Here is a 19,816-nt window from a genome sequence, read left to right as displayed (position 1 = left end):
GAGAGAGAGAGAGAGGGGGTCAGCTACGTGATTCCCTGCTGCCCAAGACAGCTCGTGCTACTTGCAATCTCCCTGCACACAGCCCCTGCTGTGCCTGTTGAAAACCCTAAGTAGCGCTGAGCCCTTTGCTGTCCTGCTGTGCCTGCAAAAAAACCCCTAATGCTGCTTCAGCACAGCGAGAGAGACGAAGAAGAAGAAGAAGAGAGTTTTAATGTCGTAGGAAACTATCCCAAGAGACCTTAAAGATCTAGCCGAGGAGAGAGAGAGAGAGAGAGAGAGAGAGAGAGAGAGAGAGCTTTTCAAATGAACAATAAGAGCTATACAACTTAACAGCAGTGCTCGAAAAATATCTAGGTTTAGTGTAATCACCAACAAACTCTGAGATTTAGCTCGAAAAAAATGAAATCAATATACCTCGAAAATAAATTCATTAGTAGGTTTTCCAAGTCTTTATGAAAAAGTTTATTTTGAGCACATTGCTTAACAGATCATAGTGGCTGGACAAGAGTGTGTAAACTAGTTAACTTGCAGTGAGATAAATTACAGAAGGGAGATAGCAGGCAAGTCCTACAGTGATGTGGTTATGACCATGCATACGAGAGCGAGGAAAGAGGGAGAAAGGAGAAGGGGAAGATGGCCTGGCCAGGGGTGGGGTGGATGGGGTATCCTTACAACTATTGGTTTTGTACACCTTCCATGCACATAGAAGTTTCAATCTTTGCATGATGCACATTGCCCGAGAAAACTAGGATGTCATATACATGCAACGATGGAAGCTGCACCAGAGATGTTTCTATAGTTCAATCGATTTGATAATTAAGTCTGCATTCGCCTTTGACCTCAAAACAGTCTCTGCATTCTTACGATCATTATAATGGACCTACCATAGTCAGGGCAAGAAATGAGACCATTTGAAATAAAACATAAACTTTGCATAAATTCTAGGTAACAGTCAAAACTTTTAGACCAAAGCTACTAATTGGTAGGCAACTGAAAAGACACTAGCCAGCCAATTAAGAGTGAACAACATACTGCTGCATTACCCTGATGACACCATTAGTTTTTTCAAACACCTGAAACTTTGAGACATCATTGACATATTGTTCTGCTTTCGACACCACCATAAAACACACATTTAACCTTGTTTACACTTTTCTAGAGTCAATACTACAGAACTTTCTCCTCTTGCGCATTTTTGGCCTTACCTCATCTCTCCCTTTTTAGGTTTTAAAGCCATTTTTGGGAACAAAAACACAATCACCTCAATTTACAAATATCCATTGTACTAGGCCATGCCGATGTGGAAAGCATGTAAAACCACCTACTGCAGGGAATCTCAGTAGGCCATTCAAAATGGCCAATCCATGTGCAGTTCCCATATCAATCAAGTATCTACCATACCCAGTGTGGTCCTCATCCTGTGATAATGTAGACACGCCCATTTCTGTAATATCAAGCTCCTGCATCAACTCCTTTGAGGTATCATAGAATACTGTCTGGTGATAGGCAATCCTAGCATTGAAATCCCCCAAGATAATAATGTCACCATCCCTGGAAAACTCCCATATATCATCATCCAACATAGAGAAGGGGGACTGCCCTCTAGATGATGCATATACTGACGTACTAGGAGGGTGTAACTGGCCTGTTCAATCCAAAAAGGGCGGTAGACTTTACTTCAAACCTTGATTTAGCTTTCACCCATTTGATTTGTCGTCCACTTTACCTGTACTTTCAAGACACAACAAAGGGGAGAGGGATACAGGCTGCTAGATTGCACCTGTATGAGTAGACCGACACCAGATTGGCCCCTAACTTAGGCGCCCCTTTCGGTATTTCTTTATTGTTCAAAAGAGGGAATAAACACTGTGGTTCTTTCCAAGCTGCCCCGCACAACCTTGGCTGAATTTTGACTGTTCTGGCCTGATTTCGGCAGCATAACTGTACTAGAACCCTTCACAGTCAGTATTCCCACGCATTGAATGACTTTCCCGACGCACACGGGCACTCTGCAAAACCTGGCGAGAATCTGCAGCACGCTGAATTCTCTGATTTCAGCCCTGAAAATGCGCCAGATCGCCTATATAGCGGTCCCCTTGCGTCCCCCAACCTCTTGGGTCCGTTTAGGGCCAAAACCCTAAACCTGCAAAAATACACAGCAGGCTGTAATTTACTGTTTTGGGCTCTGTTTCGCGTGCCGGTCGCATCCGTAGCAAGTCCTCGAGCTCCCGCACCTGTAGAGCTACTTGCCCTTTGAATCGGACGAGATTTCGAGCGTGAAACCTCTCCAAATCACCTGTACCTGCGGGGGATTAGCCGCTAGCTAATCCAGTACCTGTGCAAGAGGCTCTTGCCTCGGCAATCGTGCATGAACCCACACAACTGTACATTGGTCAAATGAAGAGCCAACTAGTGGGGCATAACATACTGCCAAAGGGGAGAGAGAGGGCAGTGCATAGCGTGCAGGGCATCACTCCTGGCACCGCACTGTGCATAAGAGGGAAAGCAAGCACTCCATAGCTCTTGACCTGTGACAAAATCTGAAAATGACCCTCTCCCAGCTTAAAATTCAGTGCCCCCTTCTCTTGCATGAGGAAAGTGCACCAGAAGGTGCCACTTGGCACATTTATAAGCATTTTCCCGTTTCGGGGTTTCCGCCTAAACATCTCCCAACCGGTTGCCCAGTTGACTTCACGGCAGAGTAAGAAAATGTTCCCCTTGTCATTCCGGAGGTAATGATGCAAAGACATTTTCATGTCCCAAAATAGCAGTTCCCTAAATTTTAGGAGATGCTGCCATTGTATCTTTCTAGGTCATCCAACCCTCTTTGTACACTGTGGCCACATCTAGAACTGAAATGTAGCCTCTGTAGCAAAGGATTCGCTTTGGCTAGTCAATGACCCCACTTTGGCTAACCATAGTCTTTGTCCAACCTTAGTGCTCTCTTGCCCTCAGGCCTGGACTCCCTCTAGGCAGTTCCACACTAGCTATGCAATGCAGGGCAGTTAGATTTCCCGAGGGGTGTTTCCAAAAAGTGAAAGTAAATAGATAATAAGAAAGAAATCAACAAAAAGGATAGATAGTAGTCACACGCTGGTGACATACCCCCCTCTTGAAATCTCAAACGTCCTCGTTTGCATCTATGTCGTACATGCTCCTAGTCAACACTGATGTATTCAACACCTGTCGACACATGTACGACACATACATGCTCATTGTCAACCCTGGTGTATTCAACACCTCGTCGACACATGTATTGCCTGCGTGTGAACCCTGTCCCAATGACATAGTGGTAGCTTCGCACTCTGCCATTGCTTTGAGTCACTAAGTTTCCAATGACAAAATGGTAGCTACACATTTTGCCACTGTCTTATAGTACACGTTGGATCCCGTAACACTTTCGAGCATACCCAAACCGACAGTTTAAGAATGCAGTTACACATGTACTCTTTAATAGAAGCAATTACTGTATCCTTCACAAACTGACAAGAAATACTCACTTTTATAGCACTAAGCACACTTTTGGACATTCCATAAGAGCAATTGCCAAACTGACAATCTGTACAGCTCTAATATTCATGTAACACGTATTTCATTTGAGCTCACTTTAAATACCATGTACATCATTCGTTTCAGAAGCCATTGCCACACTGACAATCCATGTAGCTTTGAAACTCAAGGGGTCAAGGTAGGTTGCAAACCGAAGGCTTCAAGGTAAAGTGATAACACAGTTGGTGACTCTGCAAATTCACCTTCTTCAATCCACTTAGCATCCATTGGTGGATAGTTTCTGAACTTTACCAAGTAACGCCTAGCAACCTTGCCTTTCACTTTCCTTTCTTTGTGTGTAAAAATCTGTTCCGGGACCAAGATCTCGTCAAGTTCCTCGACTTCTGGCTGATCTTCAGCTAGCATATCTTCTGGCACATCACCCACATAGGGTCTGAGAAGACTCACATGAAACGCATTGTGAATCTTCCAACTGTAAGGCAATTTCAGCCTATATGCAACATCACTGATTATGTCGCACACTTGAAAAGGCCCATAGTAACACATGCTGAGCTTTGGAAACAGTCTTTCCTTGCCCTTCATCTTCTTTAACCTTGCCTTTTCAAAGCACAAAAGCACCCAATCACCAAGTGAATATACCACTTCACGACGGTGACGATCAGCTGCTTTCTTTTGCTTTGCCTGAGTCTTTTCCAAGGCCACTTTGACCTTCTTGTACATTTCATCCATGTCCTGAACATACTTATCTGCTTCAAATATCTTGTCCTTTGTATGCAGTATGGGAGGAACTTTCTTGCCACCTTCAACTATCTCAAAGGGTGCCTTGCCAGTTGATGAATGCATTGTATTATTGTATGTATACTCCACCAATGGCAAATACTGCTCCCACTTTCCTTTATGCTCTGACACATAGCACTTCAACAGTTCTAGGACAGTAGAATTTGCCTCTTCTGACTGTCCATCTGTTTGAGGATGAAATGACGAAGAGAATTTGAGTGTTGTGCCCATATTCTCAAACAAGCCTCTCCAGAACAAACTTTTCATGCGTGGGTCACGGTCGCTAACAATCGACTGTGGCATGCCATGATACTTGAAAATATTGCTCATAAACAAGCGTGCCATCTGATCTGGTTTTATCTTCTTCCTGACAGGAATAAAATGAGCCTGTTTGCTAAATCTGCAAATAATGGTCCAAATACCATTGTTTCCTGTCTGCGTTCTCGGAAGATCAAAGATAAAATCCATAGCAATACTTTCCCATGGTTTATCTGGAATAGGTAGTGGTTGCAATAACCCTGGTGCCTTTTGCCTGTCAAACTTGACCTTCTGGCAAATTAGGCATTCTCGCACAAAGGCATCCACATCTCTTCTCAATGTAGGCCAATAGAAGAATGTCTCAACCGCTTTAACTGTAGCATCGATACCACGATGCCCTGCATACAGTGGGACATGACTCTCTTCCATAACTTTGCGTCGCAATGGCTTTGTGACACACAATCTGCCATGCATCATCATGAACCCATCTTTAAGAAGATAGTGTTCATGACGTTGTCCATCCATTAGCTGCTCGAAGACCCTTGCAAAATCTTCATCATTTGCATACTGTTCTCTCATATCATCAAGTTCATGATGATAAGGAATTGACACAGCTGAAATTTGTGGCTTCCTTGACAAGGCATCAGCCACAATGTTCTTCTTGCATTCCACATGCACAATCTGAAAATGGAACATTGACAAGATATTTGCCCATCGCATATGCTTCTTAGATAACTTTCTCTGTGTCAAGAAGTATCGCAAGGTCTGATCGTCCGTTTGGACAACGAAATTTGCACCTAGAAGGTAGTGTTTCCAACTTAAGAGCGCATGAATCACAGCTAGTAACTCTTTCTCATAGACCTGCATGGTCATCTCTGGCCCTTGCAAAATTCTGCTCTCATAGGCTACTACCCTGCCATCTTGCATTAGCACTGCACCAATGCTACTACAGCAAGCATCACACTGGACCACAAATGACTTCCTAAGATCTGGCAACACAATGACTGGATCTGAAGTCATCTTTTCCTTTAAGAGATTAAAAGCTAAAATCTCCTTTTGTGTCCATCTAAAGGTGACTGCCTTCTTTTGAAGAGCATGTAAAGGTGAAGCAATCTCAGTGAAATTTCGGATAAACCTTCTGTAATAGGAGCATAGTCCCAAGAAACTTCGGACATCATGCGCCATCTTTAAATCTGGCCATGACTTGATCGCTTCAACTTTTGCAGGATCCATTCTGACACCATCCTTTGAGACAATGTGTCCCAGAAAGTGGATCTCTTCTAGAAAAAACTCACTTTTCTTTGCATTGATGAGCAACCTATGACTGCGTAGCTCTTTGAACACAATGGCCAAGTGATGCCTATGCTCCTTTTCATTCTTTGAGTAGACTATCATGTCATTAAAGAATGCACCAACAAACTGCTGGTGTGGACGGAAAATTCTGTCCATCATCCTATTGAACGTAGCAGGAGCATTTGTGAGACCAAAGGGCATCACTAAAAATTCGTAAAGGCCAAACGTCGTTCTAAAAGCAGTCTTGTGCACATCCTCTAATCTAATGCGGATCTGGTGGTACCCACTCTTTAGATCTATCTTGCTAAACATAGCTGCTCCTTCTAATTTGTCCATAATATCATCAATTCTAGGTATAGGGAACCTATTCTTGATGGTATTCTTGTTCAGTGCACGGTAGTCGATGCACATACGCCATGAGCCATCCTTGTTCTGCACCACCAACACTGGAGAACAGAATGGAGATGAACTGGGCTGAATCAGCCCCTTTTCTAACAGCTCCTGTACTTGGCCCATTATCTCTTTCTGCTGAGCCACACTAACCCTGTACGGAGGCTTATTTGGTGGGCTACTGCCTGGCACCAAATCTATCGCATGGTCCTCGGGTCTCTCTGGCGGTAATTGAGACGGTAATGAATCGGAAAAACAGTCACTATACTGTTGTAAAAACATTGACCTTTCTTTATCTAGCACAGATAAATTTGATTCATCACAATCTGACACTTCACGTGCAAAAACCAAGTACGCAGAAAGATGCTTTTTCATTACAGAAGTAATAGCACAAGCTGATACAGTGGGAATAGACTCCCCTTTAAGCTTTACATCCAGAATGTGAGTCTTTCCCCTGCTTTGTACAGTGATCTTTTTGTTGTAGGCATCCATGATTCCCTGTACACGAAACAACCAAGGAATACCTAACAACACATCACATCCGTCCAGTGGCATGATGTAAAATTCTTCAGCATCTACATAGGACTGGATATGTAGACGCAACTTTCCAATGATGGGTGTCATAGCCTCTGTATGGCCAGGACATGCCAAACTTGCCTCTGCTGTATACCCCATCTCTTCAGGTCTGATTCCCAACTTTGAAGCCAATTTTGGGGAAATGAAGTTGGCTTTGGCACCTGGATCAAAGAAGATAAGCACTGTTTGATCCTTGACCTTTCCCCATGCTCTGCAAAGCTCACTTGCATCTGAATTTGGCTTGTCGCCCACCATATCTCGCACTAGACCAGCCATGGGCTTCTTTCCTTTCCTGTCCTCCTTGTCTTCAGAATCAGCTGGCCTTTTCTTTGTAGGACAGTTGTAAGCAATGTGGCTGTAGGACAGTTGTAAGCAATGTGGCTGTAGGACAGTTGTAAGCAATGTGGCCAGGCTGCTCGCAGATAAAGCATTTGTTCTCTGACCTCAGGACCTTCTTTTGCTCTTCAGACTTGCAAGGAAAACGTCTTTTCCATTTCTTCGCTGGTCCCTTTTCTGATTCAGCCGTAGCTTTGCCTTTCTCTGTGTTGGCGGGCTCCTGAGTCACTTTAGGAGCCTCCTTGGGAACATACTTCTTCGCTGAATTTTTCTTGGCTGATCCTTCCTTGACGCCAGTATTGAATTCACAATCTTCTCCCTTGAGCAAACCATTACCAGTGTTTGCTACCTCGATGAGCTGCGTCAAAGTAGTGACTTTTGTCTTCGTACAGTAATTTCTCAATCCTTTAGGTAGGCTACAACAGTATTTTTCAATTTGTTCTGTCAATGGCACAAACCTACAGGAAGTTACTGGAAGTAGAGCTTCCCAAAACTTCCGATTGTAATCATCCAGATTTCTGCAAGTGGCAGCATTAAGCTGGTGCCATTCTGTCATGACATCTGCTTCAAAGTCATCAGATAACCATGCTGCTGCAAAAATCTGCTTGAAGTAAATCCATGTGGACGGAGCTTGCCCTTGAATCAATAAAGTTGTCCACCATTGTCCCGCATTCCCTGTCAAGAAAGTGGCTGCCTTGCGGACCTTTGAAGCCTCTGTAAAGTTTCCCCCTGCATAGGCCTTGTCAAACTGATGGAGGAATGAGAGAGCCTTCTTCCTGTCATCAAACCCTGTAAAGGTCGTGAATGACACTCCTTTGCCACCCTCTTTGTACGGAGTTGGCCTCTCCAGCGGCATTAAATTGTCATATGGAAGTGACTGAAACATGGGAACACTATTAGGGTTCATCTGTGTTCCCTGACCGCAATTAAGTTGACTTGGAAACACCATATTTGGCTGCTGATTTGTAATTCCAGCCATACCAAAATTTGTCTGCGGCATCCCAAATTGGCCCTGAGTGCTCTGAAACCTTGGTAGCATGCCCGTGACACCATACATGGGGTTAGGCATCATCGTTTGAGCACCCCCAAACACTGTTCCTGGCGTGTAAAACTGATTTCCAGGTGCATGACCAGCCATGCTCTGGAATACCGATCCACCTCCAAAATAGCCAGGGTGTACTGAAGGTGGTGGGAAGACCTGTTGCATAGCCTGTAGGTTGCTTCCCTGCCCATTAGAACCAGCTATAGGCTGCTGAAAGGTGGCGGGCTGAACTGGTACAGCTTGAAAGACTGGCATCTCAGCCACCTGTTCTTGTACCTTAGGCACAGGTTGTGGAGACTGCATGTTCTCCGTCAAGTGTACAAGTGTTTCCATTGACTGTGCAGTATGAATCACCTGTGCTCGAGCCTTAACAGGCTTTTGAATATGATCCAGTGACCCAACTTGCTGAGACGGAACAGGAGGTTGCAGAAAGGCTAAAAACCTCGGGATCTGCATTACTTGTGTGAACATAGCCACAACAGTAGTCAACTGGGTCCTGAATATATCATCATCCGTCTGTGGTGGTCTTGAGGACTCACCCACTTCATGTGTCTATTGACCCTATGAAGAGGAAACCTCTTCAGTCACATCATTTGGTCTGTCGGCCATAATTGCAATTCCCTGTGTCTGGTCTATGATCCCCTGTGTCTCAAAGCCCAACCTGACCAAGGCTCACTTCTATGGGAAAAAGTGATTTAATCCCGTCGATGGAACCATGTAACCGGCCTGTTCAATCCAAAAAGGGCGGTAGACTTTACTTCAAACCTTGATTTAGCTTTCACCCATTTGATTTGTCGTCTACTTTACCTGTACTTTCAAGACACAACAAAGGGGAGAGGAATACAGGCTGCTAGATTGCACCTGTATGAGTAGACCGACACCAGATTGGCCCCTAACTTAGGCGCCCCTTTCGGTATTTCTTTATTGTTCAAAAGAGGGAATAAACGCTGTGGTTCTTTCCAAGCGGCCCCGCACAACCTTGGCTGAATTTTGACTGTTCTGGCCTGATTTCGGCAACATAACTGTACTAGAACCCTTCACAGTCAGTATTCCCACGCATTGAATGACTTTCCCGACGCATACGGGCACTTTGCAAAACCTGGCGAGAATCTGCAGCACGCTGAATTCTCTGATTTCAGCCCTGAAAATGCGCCAGATCGCCGATACAACGGTCCCCTTGCGTCCCCGAACCTCCTGGGGGTATTAGGGTCCGTTTAGGGCCAAAACCCTAAACCTGCAAAAACACACAGCAGGCTGTAATTTACTGTTTCGGGCTCCGTTTTACGTGCCGGTCGCATCCGTAGCAAGTCCTCGAGCTCCCGCACCTGTAGGGCTACTTGCCCTTTGAATCGGACGAGATTTCGAGCGTGAAACCTCTCCGAATCACCTGTACCTGCGGGGGATTAGCCGCTAGCTAATCCTGTACCTGTGCAAGAGGCTCTTGCCTCCGCAATCGCGCATGAACCCACACAACTGTACATTGGTCAAATGAAGAGCCCACTAGTGGGGCATAACATACTGCCAAAGGGGAGAGAGAGGGCACTGCGTAGCGTGCAGGGCATCACTCCTGGCACCGCACTGTGCATAAGAGGGAAAGCAAGCACTCCATAGCTCTTAACCTGTGACAAAATCTGAAAATGAGCCTCTCCTAGCTTAAAATTCAGCGCCCCCTTCTCTTGCATGAGGAAAGTGCACCAGAAGGTGCCACTTGGCACATTTATAAGCATTTTCGTGTTTCGGGGTTGCCGCCTAAACATCTCCCAACCGGTTGCCCAGTTGACTTCACGGCAGAGTAAGAAAATGTTTCCCTGTCATTCCAGAGGTAATGACGCAAACACATTTTCAGGTCCCAAAATAGCAGTTCCCTAAATTTTAGGAGATGCTGCCATTGTATCTTTCTAGGTCATCCGACCCTCTTTGTACACTGTGGCCACATCCAGAACTGAAATGTAGCCTCTGTAGCAAAGGATTCGCTTTGGCTAGTCAATGACCCCACTTTGGCTAACCATAGTCTTTGTCCAACCTTAGTGCTCTCTTGCCCTCAGGCCTGGACTCCCTCTAGGCAGTTCCACACTAGCTATGCAATGCAGGGCAGTTAGATTTCCCGAGGGGTGTTTCCAAAAAGTGAAAGTAAATAGATAATAAGAAAGAAATCAACAAAAAGGATAGATAGTAGTCACACGCTGGTGACAGAGGGAAATAGCAAATAGCGATGTAGAGGTATCTGCCTGTCTCTGCCTTCAGTCTCACCCACATATACCTAGCATGCTCATTCCTCTGAGCTATATGTATCAGAGGTTGTAGCTCCTCCCTGAATAAGATTGCCACTCCTCCTAAACCTCATCCTCTATGCTCTGATCGAGTCTCATGTCTCCAAGCTATCTCCCATCTGTATCCGCTCACATGTGGCATGGACTGCCCCGGGGCCTGATGCGTCTCAGAGTAGAAAATTATGTCCCTCCCTGTGAAACTATCCTCAAAGGCCCCTACATCAAGGCGCAAAGATCCATTACAATTCCATTTAGCCACTCTCATTGTGGCGTTGTCATGCGGGGCGCCTCTCCAGAATAACCACTTGTCCATCCCTGTAGAAGGCCACTTTCCCCTTCTCTCGAGTTGTCATTATCTCGGGCATAACTTCTTTCATATGAGCAAGTTGTGAGAGTGAGGTCATCTCCAAGGAATATGCCCGTTTTCTTTAGTGTAGGACGCCTCTTCAATAAGTCCTCCTTTGCCTCCATGGATGGGAAACGCATGATTAGAGCTCTCTCCTTTGAAGTCTCCCCATTTCCTTGTGTCTTCTACCCTACCCTCCATGCCTTTCTCACTACCCATCATGCGGGGAAGTTCTTTGACTCCCCTTCCACATCATCTCGGTCTTTTAGACCGGTTACTCGTACATGCAAATCTCTAGTCTTCCTTCACTGCTCTTCTTCTAAAGTCATGTGATGATTGGAGTGGGGATATATGTGGTTTCTTTCCCTTTCCCTTTCTTAGCGACTTCTATCTATTTCTCGGCCTCGTCCGCCTTTTTCTGTCTTCGTGATCACATCCACCCACGACGACGTCTTTGCCACATTCTGTTTCTCTTCCTCTTTGATAATCCGTACCTGTTCCTTGATGGCCTTGATTTCCTCTATCACCGAGGGCTGGAATTCACCTTCCTCTAGTCCACTGCTTGCTCTATCAACAAGCTCTCGCTTGAGGGCTGAGACCTCTTCTTTGAGTGCTTGTGAATACGCCTTTAGGGCTTGTATCTTTGTGTGCAAGTCCTCTTTCTCCTTCTTCCATTGCGCGCCTTCGTTGAGGAACATTTGAAGAAGGTTGGCATTCTCCTTCCACCATCCTCCCATCTCTGCATTTCATTCCTTCATCTCCCTTTCCATTTGTGTTATCCGCTTGTTTGTAAGCATCAAGGTTGCCTTCATATGGGACTTGCAAATTGGTGAAGCACTCATGACCTCCATCTTAACAGCCCCAATGCGACCAACCACCTACAAGCTGATGATACACGCTGGAAAGCCTCATGCACTAGGGCAGCAACCTAGGTGTGCTGGTGGTAAAGCTGCGACTGGTGGCCTTGAGGCAGCAAACGCTGCACTCATTTGCAGTTCAAAAGTCTACGCAGGTAGCAGAAACAAACGCAGCAAGCAGTAACGCGAAACAACAAACCTGTTAAATTAACCTACGCCAAGGTTATGAGATTAAATGATCAAATTAAAAATAGCGAAATTAAGGTCGCTATGCTATGCCCAACGTGTGTACAAAGGCTAAGAGAGTAAACGACACAGAGAGAGAGAGAGAGAGAGAGAGAGAGAGAGAGAGAGAGAGAAATGAAATGTTATATTAGCGTCTTCAAAAGCCAAAATGACCTATGAGACCATAGCGTTACAATGTGGTGAATCTGATACAAAGTCAGAGTAACGAAATCCAGCATCGGTCGCTGGCGGATCTCATCAATCTCCTCCATGGACAGTAGTCTGATCGGGCGTCGTGCATGTCGGGCCAAAGTGATCTGAATCCTCCGATGTAGCCTCTGTCGCTCGATGCTGTGTAGCCCTCCGCAGTCGTGGGCGTCTGGATCTCCCCAACTCAGTTGCTCGATCAATCAGTGTGCCTCTGGTGTGAGGCGACAACTTACAAGATCTGTTGTGGTAGTAGCTCCTCTGGGTGTCCAGTGTCTACTCTAAAGAAGTCTGTGATGTGTCTTTGAGACTGGCTAGCCTCTCCTCTCATCAGGCTCTCTCTGTGTCTGTGCAGCTCGAGCAGAAACAAACCAAGGTATCTCTGATCCTCGTACCTCATGACTCTGGAGAGTGGTCCAAAGCCCTCTCTAAACAAGCAGTCGAAGCGGTCTCTTATCTCATAGTAGACGGGGCAGTGGCATGTGTAGTGTAACTCTGTTTCAGGCTCCATGTCGCACAGGGTGCATGTCCTGGCCTCTGCTGGCACTCCGCTGTATCTCCCAGTCTCGATCCGCAACTGGTGTGAAGATGTGCGTATCTGGCCAATATCTCACCGTATCCCATGAGACAAGTGGGTGTCCATGTATCTAGGCCTCGTCACAAAACCGTCCGCCGTAAGCTAGAGAAGATGCTCTCTGTAGAAAGCCATCTTCGTGCCCAGCTCCTGTCCTGGCTGTACCCATGTCCTCCTGGTGTCTAGCTGAGTCAGGTCCTGGTGGATGTGCTTGGTGGTCTCGGATTGTGTAAGAGTCAGAGAGGGTGCATCGAGTGAGTACTGGAAGGGGGGCAATCTGTATATACTGAACCCATGTGCCTGGAATCATGACGTCATCTCCCCATACCAACATGCTGTGTCTCCCTGCCTGGCTAATTGTCGAGAGGACTCAAGTGCAAGGTGGGCGTATCCGTCTCTGGGAAGTTCCTACAAGCGGTGTATGAAGGAAATAGATTTGGTGAGCGCCTCAACTACTAGTGGGGGTGCAGCTAGCTCTGCTTGGATAATGGCACGTGGTACTGAAGCCTTGGCTCTAATGAGCCGCGAGATCATAGAGACTAGAGGCTTCTCCATGTCCCCCCATCCATCAGTGCGACTTGTTCTCCCGTGATGATCCAATGAAGGCCCCCATATCTCAGCTCAATAGAGCAATACAGAAGCCACCAAAGTGTCAAAGAGCCAGTGCTTCATCCGAGCTCCTGAAACGGAACCTATGAACACATCCTCTCCTATCTCCCCAATGCCGAATGGGCTCTGGTCAATCTAGTCTTTGCTGCTCTCCTCAAAGAAAATGCTGGTCCACTAAAAACCACTCCAAGGTAAGCGTAAGCATCTATATATTCCACTGTCTCCTGGCCATATGTGAATGCGGGTGCCGACCTCCTGATTCACTGTGGAGTGGTATTAAATACCATGACCTTGGTTTTACCAAGGTTGACAAACAAGCCACTTTCATGGGCAAACCTATGTAAAGCATCCAAGTGACGTCCCCTCTGGAGAGTCGGAGATCAACACAATATCATCAACATATAACAATAGTGGAATCCATGTCCCTGCCAGCGGTGCACCTCTATCACCATCTCTCTCAATGTAGTCACAAACCTCATCCACATACATACCAAATAGAGTAGGAGAGAGCGGGCAACCCTGCTTCACTCCAATAGTGGAGTGAACCGGTCTAGATAGACCCTCTAAGGTGCGTACATGCCCTACTACTGATCTATACAATGCCATGATCCCCCAAATGAGCTGTGTGGGTACTCCCATCTCCTATAATTTGCGCATCAATCTAGCTCTGTACAATAGATCCGTCTCCCATGGGATCTGCCCTCCTCGATGATGGCCCCGAGTGTCAGGACATGGTCAAGAGTAGAAAAACCTCTCCTGAACCCTGCTTGCCCAACAGCACGCATGCCCTCCCTCTCTGCCCATCTACTTAGCTGCTACTCAAGAATGGATGCGTACAACCGTGCCAATGTGTGTCCAATCATGAAGTGTGATAATTTTCAGGCTCCATAGGGTCTCCTGACTTGAAGATAGGTACGATCGTAGATAGGCTCCAAGTATCAGGCAGGCCCTCACACATGGCACGGTTAAACATAACTGCTAGAAGCTTTGCTAGTAGATCTCTGGCATGCATGAAATGCTCAGCCACTAAGCCATCATGATCATATGCTCTCCCAGTCCTCATCTTGTCAATGGCCTTCTTCACCATCTCAACGGTGAAAAAAGCACATGTGTGTGGGCATGGATCGGGGGGGGGGGGGGGGTGTCCAACAACTGTGTACAAAGATGTGCGTACTGACCCCAGGTCTCTGTAGAGGTAATGGCGGGGGGGGGGGGGGGGGGGGAGGGGACTGCTCATGAAAGAGTCGCCATGCCTCACGTGAGTCCTGACTCTAGAATAGCTGGTATAGATCCTGCTCTAGTCGAGCCAAAAATGACCTCCGCCGCACCAGACGTCGGAAGTCAATTTGTGACTGTCTGTGAGTGATGTCCCCCAAAAGCACTTCCCTCTGAAGTCTACCTCTAGTCTGACGGCATTCCTCATCATACCAGCTGTTCTGAGGCATGCTCCCAGAACGACGTCTCTACTCGGGCTATGTGTGTGGGTATGCCTCTACTGCAACATCATGTAATGTCTGTGTCAGTATAGTAGTAAGCTCCTCCAGAGGTCGCCCCGGCTCCTCAGTGGATAGGCGTCTGTAAATCCCATCGATGTATACAGAATCTGTCTCCCGCGTGAAGGTGTAGCGAGTAGGGGCTGCTACCTGTGGAATGTGTGCTACATTGAACTGGAAAGAGATGGTCAGAGACACAATAGCATGATCCACTGCCACCCCAACAAGTCTAGGCCCAACTATGAGATCCTGTATACTAGATATGAGGCTCGGCTGTGCCATGATATAATCTACCGTGCTGGCTCCATGTCTGTGTGGAAAGCATGTGAAGCTTCCCGCAGTGGGAAATCTCTGTAGGCCATTCAAGATGGCCAATCAAAGTGCACTCCCCATGTCTATCAAGTGCCGTCCATGAGAGAGAGAGAGAGAGAGAGAGAGAGAGAGAGAGAGAGAGAGAGAGAGAGAGAGAGAGAGAGAGAGAGAGAGAAATGAAATGAAATGTTATATTAACGTCTTCAAAAGGCCAAAGTGACCTATGAGACCAGAAAGTTACAATGTGGTGGATCTGATACAAAGTTAGATTCAGAGTAACAAGATGACAACAATGACAAAAATGAAATGACAAATGTCACAATAAAAATACTATGGAATCCTAAACTACTAGGTGTGAACAGCAGCTAGCTGGGATAGCTAGATCACAAGAGATCCAGCACGAGAGAGAGAGAGAGAGAGAGAGAGAGAGAGAGAGAGAGAGAGAGAGAGAGAGAGATGAAATGAAATGATATATTAATGTCTTTAATAGGCCAAAGTGACGTATGAGACCAAAAAGTTACTAAGTGGTGAACCGGATACAATGTCTAAGTATCGAAAGGAAAAGACTAAATGGTACTAAAAAAGATACTATAATATCCTAAACTGCTGGAAGGGAGCTAATCAGCTAACAGGAACTGTGTAGGGTATGAGTAATAGCTGATACAATGAGTGAAGGGCTGATACAGTGAGTGATATAATCTCAACAGAAGTGAGTGGATAATGTGTGACCATCGAATCATAGGATATCCATCATCGGTCACTGGTGGATCTCATCAATATCTTCCATAGTCGGTACTCTGACTAGGCTTCTCACATGTCGAGCTAGAATGGTCTCGATCCTTTGTTGCAACCTCCCTCGATGTTGTGAAGCTCCTTGCAGTCCTAGGCGTTTGCATCTCCCTAGCTCAGTCGCTCGATCAATCAACATGCCTCTGGTGCAGGTGAGATCTGAGCTCTGCTGAGAGCTACTCTTTAGGCTGCCTAGTGGCCGGTCTAAAGAAATCTGTAATCTGCCTCTGAGACTGGCTCTTCCCTGATCTCCTTAACAGGCTCTCTCTGTTTATGCACAACTCTAGTAAAAACAATCGAACATGTCTTTGGTCATGGTATCTCATGACTCTAGAAAGTGGTCCAAACCTCTCTCTGAATAGGCAATGAATGCGGCCATGTATCTCATAGTATACCGGGCAATGACATGTGTAGTGCAACTCTGTCTCTGGCTCCAAATGGCATAATTGACATATCCTGGCGTATACTGATTCTTCCCCTTCAAGTCTATCAGTCTCAACCTGAAGCTAATACGAAGATGTGCGTATCTGACCAATAGCACATGAGATAAGTGTGTATCCATGTATCTTGGCCTAGTCACAAAGCCATCCTCCGTGAGTTGGACAAGATGCTCTCTAAAGAAAGCCATCTTCGTGCTGAAATCCTGTGTCGATTATACCCAGGTCCTCCTGGTATGTAGCTGAATCAAGTCTTGATGGATGAGTCTAGTGATCTCTGTCCCTGAGAAAGTCAAAGAGGGTGCATCCAGAGAGTATTGGAAGGGGGGCAATCTGTCCATGCTGAAACCATGTAAATGAAACCATGATGTCATCTTCCATACCAGCAGGCAGTGTCCCCTATTGCGCTAGCTGTCGGGAGGACTCAAGGGCTAGCTGGGCAAATCTGCCTCTAGGGAGGTCCCATAAATTGTGTATAAAGGAGACTAATAGAGTAAGTGCCTCGACCACCAGAAGAGGTGCGGCCAACTCAGCTCAAAAACTCTCATGTGGTACTAAAGCCTTGGCTCTAATCATCCGAGAGATCATAGAAACATAAGGCCTCTCCATCCATCAATGCTACCAAATCTGCCATGGTGATCCACTGAGGGTCCCCATATCTGAAATCCATACAGCATAGCTGAAGCCACCAAAGTGTCAAAAGGCTAGAGCTTTGTTCGAGGTTCCCGAAACTAAACCTGCGATTACATCCTCTCCAATTCCCCTAGTGCTTCATAAGCTCTGGCCAATCTAGTCTCTGTTGCTCTCCTCAATTAAAACACTGGCCCACTGAAGACTACCCCAACGTAGGTGTATGCATCTGTATACTTTAGTAGCTTATGACCATAGGTAAATGTGGGCGATGACCTCCTAACCCACTATGGTGTGGTGTTAACCACCATAATCTTGGTTTTGCCAAGATACACACAGAATGGGGATCACCTTGTGCATGAAGCATAAACCGATGTAATGGGAGAAAAACAGCATATAGCAATGTAAGGGAATCTGCCCGTCTCAGCCCTCAGCCTCACCCACATGTATCTAGCCTGGTCATCCCTCCGAACAATGTGCAAGAGTGGCTGTAAATCCTCCTTGAATAGAACTGCTACTCCTCCCAATCCTCTACCCTTGTGCTTAGATCTTATCTTTGTATGACAAGTTGTCTCACATTGGTACCCAATCACATGTGGCATCAATTGACCAAGAGCCTGGTGAGTCTTTGAATAGAGAGAGAGAGAGAGAGAGAGAGAGAGAGAGAGAGAGAGAGAGAGAGAGAGAGAGAGAGATGAAATGAAATGATATATTGTCTTCAAAAGGCCAAAATGACCTATGAGACCAAGCCGTTACAACATAGTGAATCTGATACCATATCCGGAATAAAAAAGAGCTGAAACAAAATACAATGTGTAGTACAATGAAAGAAGCTCATCTGCACTCTGGACGTCGAGAGAGTATGGCTCGAATCCTCTGCTGTAGTCTCCGTTGATGTTGTGTAGCTCCTCTCCTCAATCGCGGGCGTCTAGATCTCCCTAGCTCCAATGCTCGGTCTATGAGAATGACAGTAGCGGTAGTATGAGTGCGGGCAGAGCTCTGCAATGGTGTTTGCTCCTCTCGGGGTCCAATATCTCGTGTAAAGAAATTTGTAATCTGTCTCTGGGACCGTCTCTCTCAAGCTCTCCTCAGTAAAGTGTCTTTGTGCCTGTGTAACTCAAGTAGATACTGTCCAAGACATCTCTGATCCTCATAGCTCATGACCCTAGATAGAGGCCCAAAACCCTCTCTAAATAGACAATGAAAACGGCCTCATATCTCTTAGTACACTGTGCAATGACATATGTAATGTAACTCTGTCTCTGGCTCTAGATGACATAAGCGGCATATCCAACTATCTGCTGGTATCCCTCTGAATCTGCCAGTCTCAATCTCGAGCTGATGTGAGGATGTGCGTATCTGGCCAATGGCACAACGCAAGCTATGAGAAAGATGCGTGTCCATAAAGCTAGGTCAAATCACAAACCCATCCCCTGAGAGAGAGAGAGAGAGAGAGAGAGAGAGAGAGAGAGAGAGAGAGAGAGAGAGAGAGAACTTGCCAAAATAAGAGCTCTATGTCAAGGAAAATTTGGTGGAATCTGTGATGTCATTGCACGTATTTTGTTTTTGTTTTGTTTTGTGTTTCTTTTTGCTTGTGGGTTGTTGGGATGCTAGGTTGCTGCTCTGTTCTCTCTACTAGATTCTCTACAGCAGGACTTCCTATGGTGCTCTTCAGAGTCTCCTCCACTGTCTTTTCTTGAAGTTCCCTCCGCATCTCTTAATTTCAAGAGCCACCTTGAGCAAGTGGATTGTCCTCTATACTGATTCATCATGTGAGACAAAATACCCATCATCTTCACCATTAACATAGGTGTAATGGCCAAAAAACCTTAGGCTTTTGCCGACATTTGCGTAGTCCCTGCCATAGCTGGGCTGTCGGGCAATGCAAGGGTAGTGTCAAGTACCACAAAGCTGAGGTAGCATCAGTACTGTTGTTCATTTAGTTATAATTTGCAGTAACACGATCCCCATTTCATATGTTAAGCAAACCATTCTCCTTTCTTAGCGCCAGTTGCAACGCTCTATTGGCTCTCTTAGGGTTTCCTTCGGTAGATCTCTTGGTGATGTCAGCTGTTTCTTCTCTGTGATCTTCGTCATCGACTGCTCCCTCCCATTTGTATTTTCATAGCCCTTGCTTTGAGATGGTACGTATTGGCGGGCGCTTGCCTGCGATCGAGCTACTGCCATTCCTCATGTTCCCTTCTCCACATCACCGCTGGTGGCTTTTGGTAGTTCTGGTTTTTGGTAGACCGTTGTAGAGTGACCATTTAGTGGAAGTGCCCATCTTTCAGAGGCTATTATCATCCATTCTCCACTTAGCTTGCCAGGGCACTTTTAACTCTTTTTAAAAGAGGAAACTATCTTTTCAGTTTTTACAGTGTGCCCTTGTGGCTAGTTGTATACAGCTCTTCAGATGTCGCCTTCGGTCTTGCTTTGAAAATAGTTTTGAGGGATTTTTCAAGTGATAGAAATCAGCTCCTTTTCTTTGCGCACGCCAGAGAGAGAGAGAGAGAGAGAGAGAGAGAGAGAGAGAGAGAGAGAGAGAGAGAGAGAGAGAGAGAGAGAGAGATGAAACGTCTTCAAGAGGCCAGAATGACCTATGAGACCAAAAAGTTACAACTGGTGAGTCTGATACCATGTTTGAGTACAGAAATTACAAAGTTACAAAGAAGGGGGAAAAAAAAAACACTAAAACGCTAAGGGAAAAAGGATGGGAGGGGTGGGTTGGTGGGTTTAGATGAAATCTCTCATCGGTCACTGTCGGATCTCATCAACCTCCTCCATGGTCAGTACTCTGGTTGGGCGTCTTGCATGTCGAGCTAGGGTAATCCGTATCTTCTGTTGCAACCTTCGTCGGTAGTGGGAGACCCCCCGAGGTCTCGGTC

The 19,816-nt window shown here is 46.0% G+C and overlaps 1 protein-coding gene across 1 annotated transcript in view; it reads right to left on the bottom strand.

Annotated features, from left to right (window-relative positions):
* Positions 1 to 411: 411 nt before the first annotated feature.
* LOC147431704 (P-loop containing nucleoside triphosphate hydrolases superfamily protein) overlaps positions 412 to 19,816 on the bottom strand; it is a 136,342-nt gene continuing 116,937 nt past the window's right edge. The window contains exon 12 of the mRNA XM_086494214.1: positions 412 to 880. Within this exon, the coding sequence (XP_086350340.1) occupies positions 794 to 880 (87 nt within the window). The 3' untranslated portion in view covers positions 412 to 793. The remainder of the gene's footprint in view (positions 881 to 19,816) is intronic.

Source organism: Adiantum capillus-veneris, chromosome 21 (genome assembly GCF_014529385.1).
Source record: "Adiantum capillus-veneris isolate H3 chromosome 21, ASM1452938v2, whole genome shotgun sequence".
In the NCBI taxonomy this organism is placed as follows: Eukaryota; Viridiplantae; Streptophyta; class Polypodiopsida; order Polypodiales; family Pteridaceae; genus Adiantum; species Adiantum capillus-veneris.
Note: the sequence above shows the minus strand (reverse complement) of the source record. Positions and strands in the feature narration are given on the sequence as shown.